The 25,231-nt window shown below is 40.3% G+C and overlaps 1 protein-coding gene across 1 annotated transcript in view; it reads left to right on the top strand.

Annotated features, from left to right (window-relative positions):
• Positions 1 to 25,231, top strand: part of ARSB (arylsulfatase B) — an 85,792-nt gene that overhangs the window by 18,623 nt on the left and 41,938 nt on the right. The window contains exons 5-6 of the mRNA XM_058169360.1: positions 16,225 to 16,468; positions 18,920 to 18,990. Of these exons, the coding sequence (XP_058025343.1) occupies positions 16,225 to 16,468; positions 18,920 to 18,990 (315 nt within the window). The remainder of the gene's footprint in view (positions 1 to 16,224; positions 16,469 to 18,919; positions 18,991 to 25,231) is intronic.

The following is a 25,231-nucleotide window of genomic DNA, read 5'->3' as shown; positions in this document are numbered from 1 at the left end:
TCCAGACACCGGGACAGCACTCGATGGCTTCATTGGGGTGGCCCGTGGAAAAGTACAGCTGGGTGTCATCAGCGTACAGCTGGTACCTCACACGAAGCCACTGATGATCTCACCCAGCGGCTTCATATAGATGTTGAACAGAAGTGGCGAGAGAATCGACCCCTGCGGCACCCCACAAGTGAGGCGCCGCGGGGTCGACCTCTGCCCCCCCGTCAACACCGTCTGCGGCCGGTCGGGGAGATAGGAGGGGAACCACCGATAAACGGTGCCCCCCACCCCCAATCCCCCCAGCGGGCGCAGCAGGATACCATGGTCGATGGTATCGAAAGCCGCTGAGAGGTCTAATAGGACCAGGGCAGAGGAATAACCCCTATCCCTGGCCCTCCAGAGATCATCCACCAACGCGACCAAAGCCGCCTCAGTGCTGTAACCGGCCGGAAGCCGGACTGAACGGGTCCAGATAGACAGTTTCCTCCAGGTGAAGGGGAAACTGATATGCCACCATATTTCTACAACCTTCGCCGCGAAGCGAAGGTTGGAGACTGGACGATAATTACCTAAAACAGCCGGGTCCAAGGAAGGCTTCTTGAGGAGGGGCCTCACCACCGCCTCTTTCAAGGCGGCCGGAAAGACTCCCTCCAACAAAGAAGCACTCAGAATCCCTGAGCCAGCCTCGTGTCACCTCCTGAGTGGCCAGCACCAGCCAGGAGGGGCACGGGTCCAGTAAACATGTGGTGGCACTCAATCTACCCAGCAACCTGTCCATGTCCTCGGGAGTCACCGGGTCAAACTCAGCCCACACAACATCACCAAGACCGCCTCAGACGCCCCGTCCGAATCGCTGCAATCTTGGTCCAGACCGTCCTTCAGCTGAACGATTTTATCGTATAGATAACCGTTAAACTCCTCAGCACGCCCCTGCATCGGGTCATCCCGCTCCCCTGGTGAAGGAGGGAGCGGTCACCCAAACAGGGCAGCTGGGCGGTTATCTGCCGACGCAATGAGGGAGGAGGCGAGCAACGCCTCGCTTCCCTCAGTGCCACTAGGTAGGTCCTAGTATAGGATCTAACTAGTGTCCGATCAGCCTCTGAACGGCTGGACCTCCAGGAACTCTCTAGGCGCCTTCTCCGCGTTTCATCCCCTCAGCTCCTCGGAGAACCAAGGAGCCGGTTGGGATCTACGCCGGGTCAGAGGTCGCAAAGGCACGACACGGCCCAGCCCCAGCCGCAGCCCGCTCCCAGGCTGCAGCCAGTTCCTCTGCCGTGCCGTGAGCCAGACCTCAGGAAATGGCCCAAGCTCCGTCCGGAACCTCTCTGGGTCCATCAGGCGCCTGGGACGGTACCAACGTAATGGTTCCGTCTCCCTGCGGTGTTGGGTAGCGGTCAGAAAGTCCAGGCGAAGGAGAGAGTGATCTGACCATGACAAAGGTTCAATGACTATTTAATTTAAGTCCAGATCTCTCAACCACTGACCAGAGACAAAAATCAGGTCCAGTGTGCCACCCCCGATGTGAGTGGGGCCATCCACTACTTGAGTCAGGTCCAAGGCCGTCATGGAAGCCAAGAACTCCCGAGCTACCGTCGATGACGAGCCGGCAGATGGCAGGTTAAAGTCCCCATGACTAAAAGTCTGGGGTCTCCACCGCCACCCCGCAAGCACCTCTAGGAGCTCGGGCAGGGCAGCTGTCACGCAGCAAGGAGCCAGGTACGCCACCAGCAAGCCCATCTGACATCTATGACCCCACCTCACAAAGAGGGATTCACACCGCCATCTGAGGTACAGTGGTCTCCTCGGCTCTAGACTCTTTAATCACAACCGCCACCCTCCACCCCTACCCTGGGCCCTCGGTTGATGGAATGCACGGAAACCCGGTGGGCACATCTCAACCAGGGGCACACCCCCTTCATTGCCCAACCAGGTCTCCGTAACGCCTATAATATCCGCGGCACCCCCCTGAATTAGATCATGTATTAGGGGGGCCTTATTGGCCACGGACCGTGCGTTGCATAACATTTTCTTAAAGCAGTGCAGTATAGTACTGTGAGTTCCCCAAGATTTTCCCCTTACCTTTGATCCAGTGGTGGAATTCAATTTATTTTACTATGGGTTCTGTGGGCGTGGCTTGTTGGGCGTGACAGGGGAAGCTGCAAAATCTCCATTCCCTCCCCACTCCTGGGGGAAGGATATTGCAAAATCTCCATTCCCACCCTACTCTGGGGCCAGCCAAAGGTGGTATTTGCTGGTTCTCTGAACTACTCAAAATCTCTGCTACCAATTCTCCAGAACCTGTCAGAACCTGCTGAATAGCACCCCTGCTTTGATCCAAGGAGAGGCATCTGAATGCCCTCCAAACGTTTTAGGCTCCAATTGCTTTCAAATCAACCGTTATAGCCAGTGGGAGGAAACTCTGAGAGATGTATAAAAAATTACTTGGATCCTATGTTTACCATCTCAAATTGTGAGACTCAACACTTGTTTATCCATATGGATATTTTATTTTATTGATTTTGGAACTGATTTCATCCATTCTTAGGCAAGATGATCCCTGGAATTCAAAGTGGAAACAGACTAAGGAAGATGTGTACATAGGTTCACACTAACCAATAATGCATTTCTTTTGATTTTGGCTTAATAGATCATATTTTATGTCAATCCATCTATTTCCTTATGTAAACTATAGATTGTGGGTTAGTGTGCTGTGTTGATTGTGATTTATTTAGCAAATTATTAAAATAAATCATGGCTGCTGAACACAGCGTGCAAATGTGTAGAGTAGAGTAGAGTAGAGTAGAGTAGAATAGAATAGAATAGAATTAGAATAGAATAGAATAGAATCCTTTATTTTTATTTTTATTTTTTGTTTACATTTATACCCCGCCCTTCTCCGAAGACTCAGGGCGGCTTACAGTGTATAAGGCAATAGTCTCATTCTATTTGTATATTTTTACAAAGTCAACTTATTGCCCCCCCAACAATCTGGGTCCTCATTTTACCTACCTTATAAAGGATGGAAGGCTGAGTCAACCTTGGACCGGGCTCGAACCTGCAGTAATTGCAGGCTACTGTGTTCTTAATAACAGGCTTTACCAGCGTGAGCTAAACCGGCCAGATTATTGGCTAAATGTGATTGGACACACAAGGAATTTGTCTTTGGTGCATGTGCTCTTAGTGTACATAAGGAGAATAAAATACATTAATCAAGAATAAAAAGATACAACACTTAGTGATAGTCAAGGTTACTAATAAGCTATCAAATTGTACTAGGAAACAAATAAAAACAATATAAATTGAAAGATACAAGCAACATAGTTATAGTAATAAGTTGGAAGAGATAGATACTAATAAGGAAGAGAAGATACAGTCTTAGTAAATTATTTTTACTAAGGGAAGGAGTCAAACTATTCTCCAAAGCATCTGAGGGTAGAACAAGAAGCAATGGGTGGAAACTAATCAAGCAACTTAGAACTAAGGAGAAATTTCCTGACAGTTAGAACAATTAACCAGTGGAACAACTTGCCTGCAGAAGTTGTGAATGCTCCAACACTGGAAATTTTTAAGAAAATGTTGGATAACTATTTGTCTGAAATGGTGTAGTTTCCTGCCTGGGCAGGGGGTTGGACTAGAAGACCTCCAGGGTTCCTTCCAACTCTGTTGTTGTTGCTGTTGTTGTTGTTGTTGTTGTTGTTGTTATTTGACAGTGGTGCGGAAATTAGTTGTTAAGTGATGGCATTCGGGGAAAAAACTGTCCTTGTGTCTAGTTGTTCTGGTGTGCAGTGCTCTATAACGTCATTTGAGGGTAGAAGTTGAAACAATTTATGGCCAGGATGTGAGGGGTCTATAAATATTTTCATAGCCCTTGTTTTGACTAGTGCAGTATACAGGTGGTCAGTGGAAGACAAGTTGGTAGCAATTGTTTTTTCTGCAGTTCTAATTATCCGTTGAAGTCTGTGTTTGTCTTGTTTGGTTGCAGAGCCAAACCAGACATTTATGGAGGTGCAGATGACAGACTCAATAATTCCTCTGTAGAACTAGGTCAGCAGTTCTTTGGGCAGTTAGAGCTTTCTGAGTTGGCGCAGAAAGATCATTGTTTGTTGAGCTTTTTTGATAACGTTTTTGAAGTTAGGTGTCCATTTTAAGTCTTGAGATATGATAGAATCTAGAAACTTGAAGGACTCTACAGTTGATATTGTGTTGTCTAGTATTGTAAGAGGTGGTAGTATAGGAGGTTTTCGTCTAAAATCTACCACCATTTCTATGGTTTTGAGTGTGTTTAGTTCAAGATTGTTCTGGTTGCACCACCAGGCTAGTTGTTCAACCTCCCGTCTGTATGCAGATTCATCATTGTCTTGAATAAGACCAATCATTGTTGTATCATCTGCAAACTTCAGTATTTTAACAGAGGGATCTTTTGAGATGCAGTCATTGGTGTATAGAGAGAGGAGTAGTGGAGAGAGCACAAACCCCTAGGGGGCTCCTGTGCTAATTGTGCAGGTATTTGATGTGATTTTGACTAGCTTCACTTGCTGTCTGTTAGGAAGCTTATGATCCATAACATTTTTATAAGATGCAAAAGATTGTGGGTTGCATTAAACAACTAAGCACTCAGATTCACTTTGTGAGTCATCTATAGTGAGATGGGTGATATATGGAAGTCTGAAAATTGTGCTGGCTTTAGAGGACTGCTTAGTACTGGTAATAATGTCTCCAGTACCTTATCTTGACAGTTTAAATTCAACATAAGAAATAATTATTTTGCATTAGCAGATGACAGATTTTATTTTCCTGGGCTCCAAGATCACCGCAGATGAGGACTGCAGCCGAAAATTAAAAGACACTTGCTCCTGGGGAGGAAAGCTATGGCAAATCTAGACAGTGTACTAAAAAGCAGAGATATCACCCTGCCAACAAAAGTGCGTATAGTCAAGGCTATGTTTTTTCCAGTTGCAATGTATGGATGTGAAACTTGGACCATAAGAAAGGCTGAGCACCAAAGAATTGAGGCCTTTGAACTCTGGTGCTGGAGAAGACTCCTACGAGTCCCTTGGACTGCAAGGCGAACAAGCAAGTCAGTCCTAGAGGAGATCCCAACCCTGACTGCTCCTTAGAAGGCCAGATCCTGAAGATGAAACTGAAATACTTTGGCCACCTAATGAGAAGGAAGGACTCACTGGAGAAGAGCCTAATGCTGGGAAAGATTGAGGGCAAAAGAAGAATGGGACGACAAAGAATGAAGTGGCTGGATGGAGTCACTGAAGCAGTAGGCATGAGCTTAAATGGACTCCAGAGGATGGTAGAGGATAGGAAGGCCTGGAGGAACGTTGTCCATGGGGTTGCGATGGGTCGGACACGACTTCGCAACTAACAACAAGCAGATGGGATTTGAGATTCTTTCACCAACATGCACGGAAATGCCTTGGCAATGAGACACGGTATATGAATGGCAAAATACTCATTGGAAGAGGCACTCTGAGTTTTGGAAGCAGGATTTACTATTTCAGCTCCCCTGAATATACTGTAGCAGTGGATGTAGGCTAACTGAAATGGAATTCAATTTAACTTATTATTTATGAAGATCTTGAGTTTGAAGAAACCATCTGAGAAGTTGGTGGACTTCACTGTATAAAAGCCTAAAAAAGGTTAGGAGGCTGGATAAATTTTATTCCAAGGGAATATGAACTTAATAACCATATTTTGTCAGTCATTGTCACTTGCATTTTCCCCTTACAATGTATTTCCCCTTTTCAGCAAAATGACAGCAGTGCAAAGTAGCAAGTGCACATTGAAAAGTACACTTTTAGAATGAATTTTGCTCTTCTCCCAGAATGTCTAATAAAGTTCAAAAGTCAGTGTGAGGAGATATATTTTTCTAAGTCTCCCTTTTTTTGTTCAGAAAAACGATTCGAAAAAGGAGCGTGCATAAACCATATATTTCTCAAAAATGGGGAAATTACTTCTCTCAAGAGAAAAGGGTGAATTCCTTGCCAATACATATTAAGGTAAATATGCTCACTAATATAGTGTTTTAATGTACATTTTGCCAGAGTTAAATAAGGAATATTGTGTACAGTTCTGAATGCCCTATGAGGCAGTTTTGCTAATAAATATTAAATCATAGAATCGTTGGGCTGGAAGGGACCTTGGAGATCTTCTAGTCCAGACCACAAGATAGTATAGACCCGTGATGGCGAACCTATAGCATGCGTGCCACAGGTGGCACGCAGAGCCCTCTCTGTGGGCATATGTGCCATCGGCAGCAGCTCTTCTGGTTACCAGCATGCACATGTGCGCTGACCAGCTGGTCTTCGCGGGTGCCAGAGCACTGGAAAATGGCCTGGAAACAGCCAAAAATGGTCAAAAAATAGGCATGCATGCGCCAGCCAGCTGGTCTTCGGGTTTCTGGTGCTCCGGCACGCGCTCTTGCACACACTTGCACGTGCGTTCCGGTTTGGGCACTCGGTGCCGAAAAAGTTCGCCATCACTGGTATAGACATTTGTACTATGCGGGATAAATTAATATCCACTCTTTTCTTGAAATCTCCAGCGACAAAGCATCTCCAACTCCAGAAGGCAAGCCGTTCCATTATTTAATTTCTCTCACAGTCATATGGCATATCCTGTAAGAATAGCTTATTTACATTGTTCTTTTTCTGGGATTTTCAATTCTTCAAAAATTGTTTTGTTTTCTCCATATAATAACAATTTCACAGGTCACTATTTTTTAGATATGGTGTGTAAATGATGTGGAAGAAGACAGTGAAATGTTCAGGCTTGCTACAAACTGCAAAGGTTTTAAAATTGGAAATGATTTTTTATTTAATTATGACATTGTCTTTTTCTTGACATGTAAAAAGTCCATCTTTCATTACTCCTCAGACTTTGATTGTGTCACTATTTGAATGATCAGGCCTCAGGGTTTATGTCAGATTTCACCATTGTGTGCTTTACTGCTTTTAATGCTACAGATTGCTTATGATATATAAGCTTAATAATATTCAATACCTCTTTCATATATAAGAGCAAACCCCTTTGGTGTATGCTAATGAAGACAATACTGTTTATGCTTCTAAATTAGAGTAGCATTGACAGATATATTCTATTCAATTTGAAATGGGTTAGAGTATGTTTGGATTTTGACTTGCATTGGCCTTGCAATATGAGACTATTTTGAAACATGACCAAAAAAAAACGTTGGTAGGTAGATGGTGAGGGGAGGCACCTTGGTAAGATAAGAAAGTTATTTATACTTTTGTAAGAACTCAAAACATCAGTAACTAGATAAGATAACCTAACATTAGTATTATCCTAATTTGTCAGAAGGCTAAATTATTGTGGAGATACATGGAATTTTTCCACTAGCAAAGCCAAATTAGAAATATGCTTTGAATGGGCCACATATTGAGATTATAATTGCTAGACTATCATTATTATCTCAAATAAATTTACTAAGAAGTATGAAATACCCAGCAATTATTTGAACCCAGGTGGCATAAGTTCTTCTTCAGACATATATTCTAAATATGTGATAGGAGAACATGAATAATTCCTGAGAAAATATAACAATAGGCTTTGCCCTGTTTTGTTCTTATTCACATATCACATACAGCTCTGTAAACTTTAGAAGATTTGAAAAGCTAAAAAGATTATTCCCAAGCTCTTTCAAAGTACTTTACTAATTCACTTAAGAAATGTACAACATTAAATCCAATCTAACTTTGATTTGAAATTCAGAATGATAATTTCCTTTAGTTTATGCATATTCCTGAGCTTATCCTCTCAAAGCCCTAAGCCCTAAAATAGCTTACAACAGTTAATATATTCTAAAAGAGTTGGATAAAGATGGAGAATGATCTTCAAAACAACTTAAATATAAACAACTTGGTATTTATTTTTCCATGGTGGGCCAGACAGTGTAGATGTTTATCTACCTGTCTGCCTGTGTACCTATCTATTGTGGTATGCTGTTACAAATCCCAGCAGATCAGGTTGCAGAATCTGTATTTGCTTTAGAAACAAATAAATGTAAGCAATTGTTTTCTTCATTATTGCCTGCATTAATATATCACTTTCCTGTCTCAACATTGGTATCTTACAGTGACTTACAATCTAAGATATAAAATGCACATTCAGTTTTGTATAATGTTTAGATAGTTTGTGGAGAGAATTCTGGAAAAAGTGAGATACTGTATAGCATTTGGCCTCAACCAAAAAAGGTTTGTGTCTTAATCTTTCAAAATATTTCCCTTATTAATGTGATAGCTCACTCTGGGACAGTATTTTTCAACTTTGACAACTTTCAGATATGTGGACTTCTACCTCCAGAATTCCCCAGCTAGCATTGTTCAGCCTTTAAGAAGTATCACAATTGTTTAAGATCAAGGTTTATGTAAGGAGAAATTTCCTTCATGGAAAACCAATTGAAACAAAATGTTTCACTATGAATAGAATGTTCATTTCTCCAGATGCTTTCCAGGTATGTGAATTTCCTACAATTCTAAGCAATAGCTGTGCCTGCTAGAAAGTTATACAGTATTCTTTTATTTATTTGCAGTAAGTAGTTTTGCTTGCTAATGGCTCATCCTTGTATAATCTTGAATATAAAATCTGAATGTCAGGCAGGAAAAAATACACTGTAACTCATGGTTTGCAAATGGCCATTTAGGTGATTACTGAAGCTCTGAAGCCTTGCATATTCTAGTAATTTCAACATTTATCAATGACATTTCAACCAAAATCATCTTATCTTTATGTACTGTCACAATGAGTCAGTTTCAGATAACATGTTTTGGATAAATAAGAAGAAAATCCAAGAGTATTTGGATAAGATGATATAATGTAAACAAAAGGTTTTGGAGAGCACTATAAATGTCCCCTTTCTCCAAGAATATTCTAGTCATTTTTGTTGGGCTGGGTACTGCTGTTTGTTTAAGATGTTGAATAAATAGCAAGAAAATATTATGGCTAAATTACAAATTTGTGACTTCAGTAAAAAATATTTTCTTTCTTGTACTTAATTGTAAGTTAAAAAGCTTGAAGCATGATTTATTTCAATGGGATATAATTCATGTTGGTGTGCCCCTATTGAAATAATTACATGGAGTACCAATCCTCTTATGAAGACCATATATAATTTATTTTCAAGATTCACATTCCTCCAGGAATAATCTGTTGGAAATTGCATACATGCCAACAGTAGATGGGATTGAACCAAGCAGGCCGGACTCTTTTGGTGGCATTCACTTTTGTTTATATCGCTTTCCATTTTTTTCTGCATATGCATTTTCTTTTTTATTCTTCCTCATATTGTAGGTTGTCATTGAAGGCACAATTCACTCTTTTCAGAGGTCTGAGTCAGTGGTGAAATTCAAATTTTTTTACTACTGATTCTGTGGGTGTGGTGTGGCTTGATGAGCATGGCTTGGTGGGCATGGCAGGATACTGCAAAATCTCCATTCCCACCCCACTCCTGGGAGAAGGATATTGCAAAATCTCCATTCCAACCCCACTCTGGGGCCAGCCAGAGGTGGTATTTGCTGATTCTCTGAACTACTCAAAATTTCCTCTACCGGTTCTGCAGAACCTGTCAGAATCTGCTGGATTTCACCCCGGTCTGAGTGCCCCAAACATCTCTGCTTTAAGATAAAATTTCCAGGTTTTCAGGATGTTTTATTGGATATCTTTTTTTGGATATCTTATTTGACACCCCTTTCCTAACTGCATTGAATTATTTCTGCCTCTCTGTTTTTGTCCAACTAGGCCTATAGCCCAGAAAATGAAGGAAAATGCAAAATACAGCCATTCGTTGACTTATAGCCATTCTGTTAATGACCATTCGAAGTTACAGAAGTACTGAAAAAAGTGACATATAACTGTTTTTCACACTTATGACCATTGCAGTAAACCCAGAGTCACATGATCAAAATGTAGGCGCTTGACAACTGTCATGTCTCATGGTCATGTGATCACCATTTGTAACCTTCCCAGCTGGTTTCTGGCAAGCAAAGTCAATGGTGGAAGCCAGATTCACTTAACAATTGTATGATTGACTTAACAACTGCAGTGATTTGCTTAACAACTATGGCATGGGGCACAACTCACTTAACAACTGTCTTGCTTAGCCACAGAAATTTTGGGCTCCATTGTAGTCATAAGTCGAGGACTTGTTACATTGTTAAAACATTGTAATTATTTTTCTGTCATGAATGAACGACAGTGGTCCATCTGATTCAATCAATAGCTTGCATAGATTGTATCCCCATAAAAAGTGGCCAGGAAGCTATCTAAATGCATTTAGATCATTGACAAGGGGTTTTTAATTTATTCATTCTAAATTTAAAAAATTAGTTTTAGTGAATCTCATAAATTTCCTAATCAGGGATCTGTCCTAATCCTATTATGGTATGTCTGGACCAATTCCTTCCCATTCTGCTGTTGCTTTATTTTTCATAACCCCTGTCTTAAACCTTCTTTTATCTCCTTTTGTATTATTTTCCTCTGTACCTTCCTATATTATGTCTGGGACTTTAATAATAATGTGGGAAACAGATGTCAGAACTCACCAGGATGGAAATAGCCTCATTATTAGCAGTCACTTCCAGGTTTAAATGCATCAGGTGCTTGGAGACACAATTTTGGCTATATTGCCTGGGAATTCTGTATGATGTACACACAGTACATCTGGAGACCATCAGATTACAGAAAGTTCTTGTATGGCTCTTGGTTTCTAAGTCAGGAAAAAGTCAGCTGAAAATCTGCTTAAGAGGGTACTTAAAAATATTTACATTACGAAGATAGATGGGAGGAAGAGAATGTTATTTCCATGGGTACCAATACAGTTTTGTATGATGCTAAGTTACTCTGAGAGTCCTCCTAGTATTGTCCCTACTGCCTTTGTGCTATATTCTGCAATAGCTGCTAGGAAAGAAATGCTAGGAAAAAAAGATCTAGAGACAAAGTCTTTGCTTAATTGTTGGAAAGCTCTGAACTAAATGGGGAATTCTTGAAAATCAGTAAATACCGAAGTACATGATACAGTAAGCATAATTTTTAAAAAGTCAGCATTACTTGGAAAAAAATAGTCATGCAAGACCTTAGCCCAGATGAAAATAAATATCTGGGAATATTGGAAGATTGGTCTTGAGAAACTAAAGAGTCAGTGAAAACTCTGCTCTGCTAAATCTGTTTCAGATAACTTGTGAATATTAAGTTGAATTTGTATCAGAGGTGATTAAGATGATATCTGATCTTCAGCTATGCCAAACTATAGAAATTTTGATTATGTTTGCTCTTTATTTCAGGGTAAATACGTATCAATTCTTTGGAACCAGTCCTAAGATTATTTTTTTTTGGAATTTAGTTCTTTATGAAATCAGAGATGTGATAACATAGTTTGCCACTGAATCTATACTTCATTATATATCTGTAGAATTTGCTGTTACTTTCTTTCTGAATATATGGAAATAACTATCCATTTCTTAAAAGTAGTGCAGATATGCATGAAAAAGGCTAGTTTTTAAAAGACAGAAACCAGTATGACCAATTTAGTTCTTTTTGTTTTCCTTCTGTTCACTCGTGTCTAATTCTTGGAGTCTGTCTGGACAAGTCCCTGAAGTTTTCTTGGAAAAGTTTTTTTTTTTAAAGTGGTTTGCCATTCCAGTTTCTTTGGGCTGAGAGAAAGTGACTGGCCCAAAGTCACCCACCTGGCTTTGTTCCTGAGGCAAGACTAGAACTCAGGGTTTCCTGTTTTCTAGCCAGGAGCCTTAACCACTACACCAAACTGGCTCCTCACTTATCTTTAACAGGGAAAAAATAGGTGGACAGATTACCATTTGATTGAGAAGTCATTTTTTTTTAATATTTAAAAGTCCAAAGTGCATTAGATATTATTTGAAGTCATACATATAAGATGTATTCTTAATATTTAGGTGTGATTTATTTCTTTTAGAATGATTCTTAGGTCTATTTTAAAACGTTTAGATGCAAAGTTTTAAATTTATTTTTGGTCTGGTGTCCATTATTGTTTCTTTAATGGTTAAAAATACATGTCACTCTGGGGAGAGGACTGATTTGCAAAACAGATGAAGATACTGTACGTCTGACTGCCTGAACTCAGTTGCAATTCACAGTAAATAAAGCCAGCATATTGGCTTTGGGCCTGTGTTTTGCAGATACGGTACTTTAATTGCAGCTGCTCTTTATTTGTGAATGGGGGAGGGCAAGGAGAGGAAGGGGAAAAAGAAGCCACGTGCAGTCAGAATATCCCTGACACTGAATTATGTCCATGACACTCAGGCCACTAATGCTGAAACGTTTAATCCTTTGTTGGTGTTCCTGAGCTGGCTCGGGAGGTTAGATCCTGGCCAGTTTTCATTGGCTGCAGGAAATGTTGTTGGAATGGCTGACAGCTGTCTGCCAGCCTGTCTGCAGAGCCTTCCTGTCCAAGCTGCTGTTCAGCTTCACAGAGCCATTGTTTGCCCCCTGCGCCTCCTCCCCCCTTTCACCCCCCATTCTCCCCCCCCTGTAAAGCCTTTCCAGCCATATCCTGATCCTGCTCGAATTAGCTCCAGATTGCTTTATTTATTTTGTGTCAGATAGGCGACAATGTGCAGCCCCAGCCTGCCACCTCAAGTAAATTGGGGAGAGGGACGGTAGCCATTCCCAAGCCCTAAGTACAACCATAGAGATGGTCCTTTTCCCATCTCTCTTTTCCCCTCCTTCCCTTCCCACCTTGCTATAAGCCTTACCAGACCAAAGTATATTTGGATGGAAGGAATAGCGAGTGGGCTTATATTTGTTTATTTATTTTAAAGGAACTGCTGTCCTGCAGTGCTGCCTTGCTAAGGAATCAGGCTCATTTCAGGAAGGGCCTATTTGGCCACAATTGGAAGTGAGCCTTCTGTTGCACATTTTAATGTTAAACTGAGGAAATCAATCTGGTGGCTATGGCTGGATTTTTTTTTTAACCTGCATTGTGCATATGATGCACATATAACAGGGCAGGGCTTCAGATATGCAGTTGTGACCACCAGTTTGACTTTTTAGTCCACTTATACCCAGATATCCCTGCTTTCTCATGTGTAAAATGAAAACAGCAATACTGACACTGATCTATAAACAGGAAAGGCATAGTTATCAGAACTGTTACAGCAAAAGAGGTTCTGGATTTTCCTCAGCCTTGACAAAAATTGTATCTGTCCAGCTGACTTTTTAATTGTGACTAGTTTCCCCCCCCCTCAGTTTGCTATGAGTTTAAGATAGTGAGGTTTCTTTATTTGTTTGAAGTTCCTACCTAACATCTGCAAAAGTATATAAGAGTAGCCTCATTTCCTCCTTGGCCCTTTTGAAGATGTTATAAATATACATCTCAATTAGATCCTTAAGTTTAAAAAAATCAGATGAGTAAATCCTGTTCTAAAAGAACATAATGTTTCAAAAGGCTTTGGGGAATGCCCAAACAGTGTATTCAAGATAAACTTCCTTCAGTGTCTATACACATACACACAAACACATCAGACACAATTTTGCAGCATTTGAGTATTCATTCAGTAGATACAAGGTTTTGGCAACAAATACAAGACTTTGGCTCCATTCCTAAATAAACATGTGACAGTAAATTCCATTGAAATCAGCGGGCTTTCCTTCCAAAAATTTGGCTGACTTGTACTTCTACGCTCAAAAAAGAGCTATATATGTAGAGCAGATATATAAATTAATCAAATAAATAAATTTGCCTCATGCACTGTGCAGAAGAACGTGGCATGAGAAAATCAAGTTGTCTACAGAAGCTTTTTTTTCTTTTACACAAAACTAATCACACACAGTGAATATGAAAGTTGCTGGTTTTTTCACATGTCATCGGTGGATATTTGTACCAGCTAATGTGTTTAAGATTAAGACATGAGTACAGTTTTTGTCTCATGTTAAGCCTCTGCCTTTCCATCATAGGATAATATTTAGGAATATTGTAGAGGAGACTTTCTGCTTGAAAGATTTAAAGTCGTTTCTCAATAATTTCATAAAGTACAGTAAACTTGCAATAGCAGTCATCCTAACTGTGAAAGTTGGCTCTCCAAGTCAGCATGATTATTATTCATCCAGTATTCCTCAGTACATTGTGTGCACATAGTTTGTACTGAATTATACTCAGCTGACAGAGCTAATGCATCAGCAATTCTTATTCCTGCAATAGCCAAAGAAAGAATTATTTTCATTACTTCTGTTACTGCATATTAAAATAAAAGATTCCTTGGTTATGTATTGAAACAGAAACTCTGAAATTACCATATGGAGCCAAAATCAGTAGGTATCTTCACCCCGCAGTTTAACTATCACACATTCAACATGGCACTGTAAAAAGCATAATAAGCCCTGGGGAAAAGCTCAACAAATGCATACTTATAGGTTTGAATTGCTGTTACATTGAACTGGTCCATAATTTGGTTTATAGTATGATTTGTAAATTCCACCATAATGGCTTGCAGACCAGAGGGATTTTAATGTATTTTGTAAACCCAGTCTAATGTGGTTTATTCACCAAATTAAGCAAATTATGGCTTAATGCTATACACAAACTCAAGCAACTGGTGATGCCCAGTTGGTCAGATGACATGCCTGTTTACAGTTTTCAAGGTAATCTGGACTTGGACCAGATTATGAGATATTTATATTTTATCATAATATTTGTATCTATTGATAATTAAATATGATATTTGATTTCTGCATGCATTTCCAGTTGGTGAGATCAGAACAATAGGAGGTTGGCTTTAAATTTAAGATAGTAGCTTACATAAATATTTGTGTAAATGTTTGAATGGTCCTTTTGATAAAATGACAAAAATAAAATGATCCCTAGCATCAGCAGAGAATGGGCATATGACATGAGTACTACTAAAGCTAATATCTTAGACTCTTCTCCCGTTTAATATACTAAAAACCATTTTGTGCGAGCCTCAGTTGATCAAAGCTTTGCAGGCTCCTCTGTTGGCAACCACAACATATGGAGAGTATTGTGACTTGGAAAATAAGAGGAATAAATGGTAAAAGCATTAGTTAATGTTTGAAATGAAGGAAACAATGGATGCATTGTATATTTCTAAAGTTTAGGGAAAAGGGAACAATAGAAATCTTAATGGAGCTGGCTGGGTATGTGGACTGAACATTATGAATTTATTATTTCAATCTATATTTCTGCATATTTCAATTTCATGACTCTTGGTAGCTAACAACTTAAAAAACATCATTAAAATATAGCAATAAAACATACACACATAATGAGCAGAGGTTAAAAAACAACTAACAAATCAACATAAATATTGCACAGATCCTGCCATTCATCCAGTTCTACAGGCTTGATGACACAACTATGTCTTTAAGGCCTTATAACAGGTTGACAGGAATGGGGCCAATCTCTCCTCCAGAACAGAACAACTAATTTTAAGTGGTTTGAATCTAGACTGAAATACACACAATTTTGTGTTTAATTTTTGTTTTAAATTTAAAGAATGTAAACGTGGAATCGAAGTGAAATATAAAAGATGATGGGCATGGTAGAGAGGTGTCCATCAACACCGTAGTTGCTACACAAGGGTCCTTATCCAGTCAGGTGATTAATCCCTTTAGTTTACATTATATTTTTTATATAGATCCAGAGCACCTATCCAAGATTTTAGTCGTATTTTCTACTTTATAATCCCAAGAGGTATTCTATTATTCTGAGTGACAACTGTTTATTTAGATGATAACTGCTAATGAAATTGAAGGCAGGAATTTTTGCTTTCACTGGAGATTCTGAGGACTGATTCTTTCTTTACTATTCCATGTTATCTGTTTGATTCATATTGTATAAACTATTATTTATTTAACTATGGTTTGTTAATTACACAGCAATGGATTGTTATTATAAAATTAAGCTATAAACTATGATGTACAAACCATAGCTTCTGGGTTCAGACTATCAAACAAAACCAGAAGTAATACCCATTTGCAATAGAGCAATATGTGACCCAATATGTGACCCAATGTTGAACTCTAGGCCTGCCCTATACAGCCTTCTATTTTCCTATAGAAAACATCAGTTTAATATATTATTTACTCTGAATCATAGAATGAGATGGAGTAAGTTGTCTGTTAAGTCCAACCTTCTGTTTCACACACAAAATATTACATAAACGTACAGTATATGAGAAAATGTTTTCAGGCTCACTCACATATATTGTTAAATTATTTCAGATAATGGAGGGCAAACTCTGGGAGGTGGAAACAACTGGCCCTTAAGAGGAAGAAAGTGGACATTATGGGAAGGAGGAGTGAGAGGAGTTGGATTCGTTGCCAGTCCTTTATTGAAACGGAAAGGAGTCGAAAGCCATGACCTGATCCACATTTCTGATTGGCTGCCAACTTTGGTGAAGCTTGCTGGAGGACATACCAATGGCACAAAGCCTTTAGATGGCTTTGATGTCTGGAAAACACTCAGGTAATATGCTTGAAGTAGAATTTGATGAAGCCCAAGAAGCAAAATATGCTTCTAAAATATATATTATTATAATATGAAAGGAGTTTTTTTAAAGTACATTTGTTAAAAAGTCTATTCATCAGATGTTAATATGTTGTTAAAGCAAAAAAGATGTTGAACAAAATTGGAAGGGACATGAAGGAAAACTGTTCATCAGGACTTTTAAACAGCAAAGTGTCTTGAAAATGGCATGATGATGATGAAGATGAGGATGATGAAAAAGTATTCACTTTCACATTTCCTCTTTATAACACTTTACAGGACAAACAGATTTCCCCTGAAAGCTTATAATTTTAAAAATGTAACTTGATTAATTCTATCATAGTAGAAAAGTAACTGGTTTTCAGAATTGTGAAGTAAATGTGGAGACATGATAATTGTTTAATAAGCTATCAGCAGCATAAAATGATTGCGGTCCTAACATTGTTTCAACAAAAACGTTGAAATATAATGACTGAGTTTTAATAGGTAGTTTTTAAACATATAGATGTATTTTGGATATGAGATTATTGGGAGACACCCCTCCATGGGAAAAGAAATCTGTTGCCCTTACAGTTTTGTATTAAGGCCAAGTACATGAAATTGACCACACTCTACTTCCTGCTTGATTCTGTCATGCATCAGTTACTTACAACAGCTTTCTATTAGAGTTATTTAAACTATTTTGCTTGCCTCAGGGTAAGGTTTTTGTTATTCTCTTTGGTCAGACAACCATCTCTGGGGATGTTTTAGGTACTCTGTATCTGAAGGATGATATTTTATGAATGATTGGGTATTCTCTGGCAGCTGGTGTCCCTGAACTTTTCTAAGTGCAGTAGACCAACAAAGATTCTGATCTGACAAGGCTGTCTAAATAAAATTACACCATAGCAACCAATGTTGTGTAAACTGAGTACTGTAAAACTAAATCTCATATATGCTGAGCCACAGTCTTGTGACGCACTATTTCCAGCAGTGTTTGGGAAAGGGAGCAAGAATGAGAACACATTAGGAACATCTTTTGTATGATTAGCCTTTGGTGGATTGAGATTCAGAAAGAGAAGTCTAGTCAGTAAGGCAAAACATGGATAAGACATTTTTTCATTAAGTGGCACAGGAACTTTGGAGCTTTTTCCCAGAAAAAGTCTTCTAAGATTCTCCTTTGAACTATTTAGAAAACAGCTTTTAAATATGAAGCCAGGTCTTGATTTGCTGATTTGTTTTATGGTGGGTGTTTAATTTCATCTTGTAAGCTCTTCAAAATGAATTGATGGATTGCATTAATAGTTTCCAGTTTCGGAGTATTATGCTGTAGGAAGGTAGCCATTGTGGTTTATAAATCATGAATAGGGTTTAACACAAAGTGCTAATATATAGCAATAGCACGTAGATTTACGGTATATACTGCTCCATGTTTCTACTAGGGACATAGTGAATGTGCTATACTAGGGCCACTTCTGTTCTAAAAATAGCTTGGTTGCCCATCTGCCATATCACCTCCCCTAGAGTCTGAACCACAGACCCAACTCACCAATGATGTTCTTAGAAAGAGACCTGGATTGCTGAAGGGCAATATTGCAGCTGGAAGTGCAATGAGAAGAAAGAGTGGGTTGGGCTAGTCTGCTGTAGTGGTTAATCTTTGGGATTGAAGAAAACCAGAATTCCGGCAAGTCACTTTATCTCAGCCTATGTTACTCCACAGGATTGTTCTGAGAAAGAATAAAAGAAGAGAATGCAATGCATATCACCTTCAGCTCCTTGAAGAAAGTCTAGTTATCAATTAATCAAACAATCACGTTTCTATGACTTTTCTTATTTCTAGATAGTAATAGCACTTAGACATATACTGCTCCATAGTGTTTCACAGCCCGCTCTAAGCAGTTTACAGAGTCAGCATATTGCCCCCAACAATCTGGGTCCTCATTTTATCAACCTGGAAGGATGGAAGGCTGAGTCAACCTTGAGCCATTCAGGATCAAACTGCTGGCAGTCAGCATTAGCCTGCAACACTGTATTCTAACCACTGCGTCACCACGGCTCTGGTGGTGTAGTGGTTTGGTTATGTTATGTTATTGAACAAACTATGTTTAAATCTCGCACAATGACTTAGTGTGTGATATGAACCAGAACTGCTTTTTTAATTGAATCAGCTTACTGTATTACAAGAGATTGATGCAAATCTCTTTGATTTTTATTTCATATAAGGAAACCAGACATACTCCCTAAAATAAAGAAATAAACTAGGTAAAGTTTTTCCCAGTGCAATGAAAGGGGCATCCACTATTTAACACTTATTTTGGAGCAACTTTGCAAATGTGATTGGTTAACAAGCATTCCTTTATTTCTTCAAAAGGAAACATTGAAGTGGGAGGAATGGGATTCTATTGAACTATGGAAGGAGATTGAATCTTTTTATAATAATTTTTGTTTCAGTGAAGGAAAACCATCACCCAGGAAGGAGCTACTTCATAACATAGATCCAATTTTTGTGGATCCATCTCCATGTAAGTCTGACATTAATTGCTGGATCTTTTTACAAATCTGTGCAGATGTACTAGAATGAGTCTTGTTGAATCTAGTGGGACATGTTCCCAACTATGAGTGTTATTTGAATCCTCCTGAAGACCAAGTGAGGCTTTCCTGTGACAGTGAGAACAATTAATCAGTGGAATGGCTTGCCTTCATAAATTAAGAAGAGATTGATCAGCTATTTGTCTGGAATGGTATAGGGTCTCCTGCATGAGCAGTATGTTGGACTAGAAGACTTCCAGGGTCCCTTCCAACCCTGTTATTCTGTTCCCCCCTCCACTGGGAAGAACCTATACGGCTGGGTACAAACTATTCTATCTCTTTGTCATAAAACTATTATAGTAATTTCATCCACATAGCATACAGTTAACCACTCTAAACCATTCCCAGAAATTATAGTCCTAACTAGTGCACCTAAGTTACTCAAATGTAAATGTAATTCACAGTGTGCAGCTGATAAGCAGCTACATGTCCTAGATACAGATAATCCTTGACTTACAATAGTTCATTTATTGACTATTCAAAGTTACACTGGCATTGAAAAAAGTGAGTTATGATCGTTTTTCACAGTTAGGACCATTCCAGTGACCCCCTTGGTCAAGGGAATAAAATTCAGACTCTTGGCAACTGACTCATATTTATGACAATTCCAGTGCCCTGGGTCATCTGCTCTCATTTTGCAACTTTCTGACGAGCAAAATCAATGGGGAAGCCAGATTCACTTAACAACTGGGTTACTAACTTATCAACTGCAGTGATGACAGATAACAACTGAGGCAAGAAAGGTTGTAAAAGGGGGCAAAATTCATTTCAAATATGTCTCACTTATCATCAGAAATTTGGGACTCAGTTATGGTTGTACGTCAAGTAGCACCTGTAGACTGTTCAGACCAAAGATATAACCACCTTCTCCAACCCTATTTAAACTATCTCTTAAAACCTGACTCTGTTGTCAGGCCTGGGTCAGAGTGAGTGATGAACACCTTGTGTGTTGTTGTGGCACTATGAATGGTAGGAATCTTTTTATGGACTTTCTCATTCTAATGATGTAATTCCTTTTTTAAAACTTCTGTCTTTAATTTGTATTCTATACGCTGCCCTTCTATATGCTAGAGTTGCAGCAGATTGGGGTGTCCTGTAATGGCCAGAAATGAAATAAAATGTAGTGATTTTGTTCTGATAGTTGTTTTCTCTGATAGATACACGGATTCTTTCGTATGCAATCAAGTTTCTTTGTTGACCTCTTAGAAAAGGGAGGGGGCTGGGGGAAGCCGGAGCCCATTTCTCTCTAAAGTTCCAAGTACTCTGGTTGCTTTTGCATTCTAACAATATGATTTGGAGATTCCACCCGATCTTTTTTCCCGTAAACATTGTCTATTCCAAAACTCTCTCCAGGTTTTTTTTTCTTTGCCAGACACTAAGCTTTTCAATATGGGAATGATTTTAAGAAAATTTTCATTGGAACATGTCACTTTTGCATTCTCTCTAGATTTCTTAATGAAATTACCATGTAATAAGAAAACGGTATCTAAAACTACAGAGGACACCTCCCTGCAGGGTTGTGGTTTTATGCTGCTTTTTTAATCTTCCCATTCCTACAAAACTGAAAGCAGAGAGACCACAAGCAGGTGTGCAAGTTGTGTATTCCACAAAGGTTCCATGACATGGAGGGTGCCAAAGGATAGTAATGATAGAGGAAACAGCTCATCCAGTTGCTACTTTGTGCACATGCCCTATAGAAGAAAAGGAGAATGAAATACTGGGAAGCCATAACTACCATGTAATGCACATGTGCAGTCAACGCACTCCTAACTGTAATTGCAAGAAAGAAAGAAAGGTTTGGAGGCAGAATCAGGATGGCCTCTGCTTTTTTTCCTTCTTCCCAAAGCAACTGTGCAAGATGGATAGAAGATAAATAATTGTGCAGGCATGAGAGAAAGTCAATAAAGGAGTGGAAGAACAAGAAGTACATCACAATCAAGGTCATAGAGAGCATTCCAGGCATATATTTTTATCTTTCTGGAAGTCTAAACACGTTTTATGAGGTATTAGGTTAGCTAATTAATATACTGTATATAACCAGGGAGCCATGTGCTGTATAAAACAGTTGCTTTGAGTTCTGTATATTCTGGATAGTGCATAGAGTCCCTAAAATCATTTGTTATGAAGAAAAGCAGTTGCTCTGGAGGAAATAAAGACAGCTGCCCGATGAATTATGGTTTTCTCCAAACATATCTATTTTGCTTCTAGTGTCTGTAACTAAAAGTCGTATGCATAGGATTTGCCCATCTAAACCTCGACCAGTATCTTACTTGCAAATTCAGCATGTAAACCACATGAAGTCATCTAATATTTAATAAGATTGTCAAATATTCTGAGATTTTTATGATCTCACTGAGTTCTTACACGAGATCCTAAGATTTTGAAGTTCTTAGTAAATTTTGCAATTTTGTCGGATTTGGGCATTCTCAATATAGAGTATTATGAGACTTTAGATAGAATTAAAAAAGAAAGACTAAAGCCCAAGATTTAGTGAGCATAGATGAATAATTTTTAATTTGCTGTTTTAATGGTGGATGGACATATAACTATATAAAGTGCTGTGGACCATCCAGTCCTGAACTATCTTAAATATATTGTAATAAGGCATACTAATCCATGTTGACAATGAAACAGCTTTCAATATGTGTTCATGTGGATGGCAGTTTTTCTGCTTATTTTGTACATTAGTTCTTTGAACATAGCTACTCTGCAGAGAATAGTTAATTTAGATAAAGGACCTCCTTTGTAGTTGATCAATAAGTTGGAAGTCATTGTGGGAGATACTTGAGATTCTTTATGCCCGTGATGGCGAACCTATGGCATGCATGCCACAGGTGGTACACGGAGCCATTTCTGCAGGCAGGCAAGCTTTCTCCCAGGTCAGCTCCACCGCGCATGCCCACGTGTCTCCCGCTGGCCAGCTAATTTTCAGGTCCCTGCCTGGAGACACGCAGGCATACCCAGAATTGGGGGGCCCATGTGCACATGTGTGTGTGTGGGGGTGCAGTGCCCCCTCTTCACACCTCATTTTTGATTCCAGGAAGCTTCCAGGCCTGCTATCACCAAAACGGGAGTCACATGCGCATGGGCGAGGAACAGGGGAAGGTCGCACGTGCATGCGGGGGGGGCATCCACGGTGGGCATTGCATTATGGGTGTCAACATGCGCATGCGTGCTGTTGGTACCCGAGGAAAAAAAGGTTCGCCATCACTGATTTATGCTGTGCCTAATATGAGCCAGATTTGATAAAGCCTTGGTTCCAGAACCTCTTTTCAGTGCTATGGCTACTTAGCTCTAAGTATATAAAATACATTTTATTAACATCTGACTTCTACAACAAACTCATGCCTCTAGGATGAAAATATCCCTAAACTAGAAGGTGTGATTTGGTTATTAGTGATTGCATTTACTTCAACTTTCCTCTACATGCTCAGTGAAGTGTATGTGGTTCTCTTACCGATCTATCACATTTATTTCACAATGATTCTATGAATGAAGGCTGAGAAAAAGTGGCTGGTTATGAGTGAGTTTCATATTCGAATGGGGGTTTGATTTAAATTTTCTCAAACCATCATCTACTCACTTTGACTGTTAGTTGTTTAGATTTTGTACGTGTGAGATTTTGAGTCATTCTTGACTCTTGGCAATGGACTAATCACAGCAGTTTTCTTGTTGTCATTGGAAGTGGTTTGCCATTGCCTTCTTGCTAGGACTCAGAGAGTTTGTGTCTAAGGCAGCAGGACTAGAACTCACAGAATCCTGGATTTTAGCCTGGTGTCTTAACCACTATAACAAACTGGCTCTTTTTTAGATGTTTACTACAATTAAAACAAAAACAAAACCTATTGGCACAGGATGGCTGTTTCTCAATATAGGAGCAACTTAAATATATACTCTGTTATGGAAGACAGGGAGCTCAGAGCTGGTGGATATGAAGATCAGGTGTGTGAAATAGTAAAAACAAATAAAATAAATTGCTAGTAGTGCCACCCAATGTTAAAAAATTTCTGAAATAAAAGAAAGCTAAGAGGAATCACACTGGATAATATTTTTGTGGGAAACCATCAGGAAATATCATAATGGTAGACAATCTTGGAAAATGGATAAAATATCTTGGAAGAAGGCAGTGCCAAACCAGGGGTGAAATGCTACTGGATCGGACCGGATCGGCCGAGTAGGTAGCGGAGATTGGGGCTGGTTCGGAGAACCGGTAGCAATCTCTGGCTGGCCACGCCCCTGAACCAATCTGCGGCCCGCAGCCATGTGTGAAGGCAGGCAAGCAGAAGGCCACGTGGAAGGCAGAAACTGAAGAAAGCATGACAGGGCTGCAGGGAGAGGATCTATAAGGTAAGCCAATGCTGGCAGTGGTGGGGGGAGGGAGACCCACTGTGCTCAGCCTCGGGGGGGACCTGCAAGGCTCGCTTGCCTTTTGGGCGTGGTGCGCTCAGCTTTTGCGCTTGGCTTCCACAGGGCCTTTGGCTAACTGCTGCTTCCCCCCCCCCACCCTGTATCCAGCCCATGATGGAGAATGTGCCGCTTCTGGGCCAGGCCACCCACCTTCGGATCCCTGAAGGGCAGGGTGTGTTCTGCCGCTGCTGCTGCCGTTGGCACCATGGCCACACAGGAAAACTCCCCGGTGCAGCGCAGTTCTGGGATGGCGGGGGAGCCCAGGCAAGCTCTGCCGCCACCGCTGCTGCTGCCGGGAGCATCCATGTGGGAAAACTCCCCGGCGCAGCACAGTTCCGGGATGGCAGGAGAGCCCAGGCAAGCTCTGCCGCCACTGTCGCTGCTGCTGGGATCGTCCACATGGGGAGAACTCCCTGGCAGAGCACAGTTCTGGGATAGCGGGGGAGCCCAGGCAAGCTCTGCTGCTGCTGCCGCTGCCACTGTTGCTGCTGCCAGGAGCGTCCCGGCAGGAAAACTTCCCAGGAAGGGCTCTGTTTAGACCAGGTTGTGTGTGTGTGTGTGTTTGTGTGTGTGACAGAGAGTGAGAGACAGAGAGAAAAAGAAAGAAAGAGGAAGGGAGAGAGAGAGAAAAAGAAAGAAAGAGGAAGGGGGAGAGAGAGAGACAAGAGAAAGAAAGAAAGAAGGAAGGAAGGAAGGAAGGAAGGAAGGAAGGAAGGAAGGAAGGAACGAAGGAAGGAAGGAAGGAAAGCTTATGACCACAGTTATGCCCCAAATTTTGGTTGCTAAGCAAGTTTCACCACATTTTACAACCTGGCCACACCCACCCTGTCACATGACCACCAAGCCACACCCACAGGACCAGTAGCAAAAGAAATTAGATTTCACCCCTGTGCCAAACCCCTTTGTATTAATATTGAGAAAGCAACATGAGTGTGTCCATGAAGCTGCCAGGAATCAAACTCAGATTTTTGCCTTACTTTCCTAGATTGTTTGTATTTTGCAAAAGCATTTGAGTGGTTTCAGCGAAGGGGCCTATGCAGGAAAAGGTAGACTATTAAAAAACAATAAATTTACTGAAAGCTTCTAAAGTGTTCTTGTTTGTCTAGTTCTAGTTGATTGCTGCTTTAAAATCCTCTGAAATTTGTGAAAGTGACATAATAGTTGCAATTTTGCAAATGGGGATTTTTTCTGTTAGGGTATTATCATGATTGGATGCTATTGTGTTGACTGAATTAGGGGAGTGGCGTGAAAGAAGATAAATTCTAAACTATGATAGAACATGAATAAGGCTGCTTCTGTCCTTTTCAGGTTAAAAAAAAGCAAAATTTTAAGCTGCAAAAGAAAGAAGGAAGGAAGGAAGGAAGGAAGGAAGGAAGGCTTATGACCACAGTTATGCCCCAAATTTTGGTTGCTAAGCAAGTTTCACCACATTTTACAACCTGGCCACACCCACCCTGTCACATGACCACCAAGCCACACCCACCCTGTCACATGACCACCAAGCCACACCCACCCTGTCACATGACCACCAAGCCACACCCACCCTGTCACATGACCACCAAGCCACACCCACCCTGTCACATGACCACCAAGCCACACCCACCCTGTCACATGACCACCAAGCCACACCCACCCTGTCACATGACCACCAAGCCACACCCACAGGACCAGTAGCAAAAGAAATTAGATTTCACCACTGTGCCAAACCCCTTTGTATTAATGTTGAGAAAGCAACATGTGTGTGTCCATGAAGCTGCCAGGAATCAA

Source organism: Ahaetulla prasina, chromosome 2, assembly GCF_028640845.1.
Source record: "Ahaetulla prasina isolate Xishuangbanna chromosome 2, ASM2864084v1, whole genome shotgun sequence".
NCBI classification, from domain to species: domain Eukaryota; kingdom Metazoa; phylum Chordata; class Lepidosauria; order Squamata; family Colubridae; genus Ahaetulla; species Ahaetulla prasina.
This window is presented reverse-complemented; position numbering and strand designations above follow the sequence as displayed.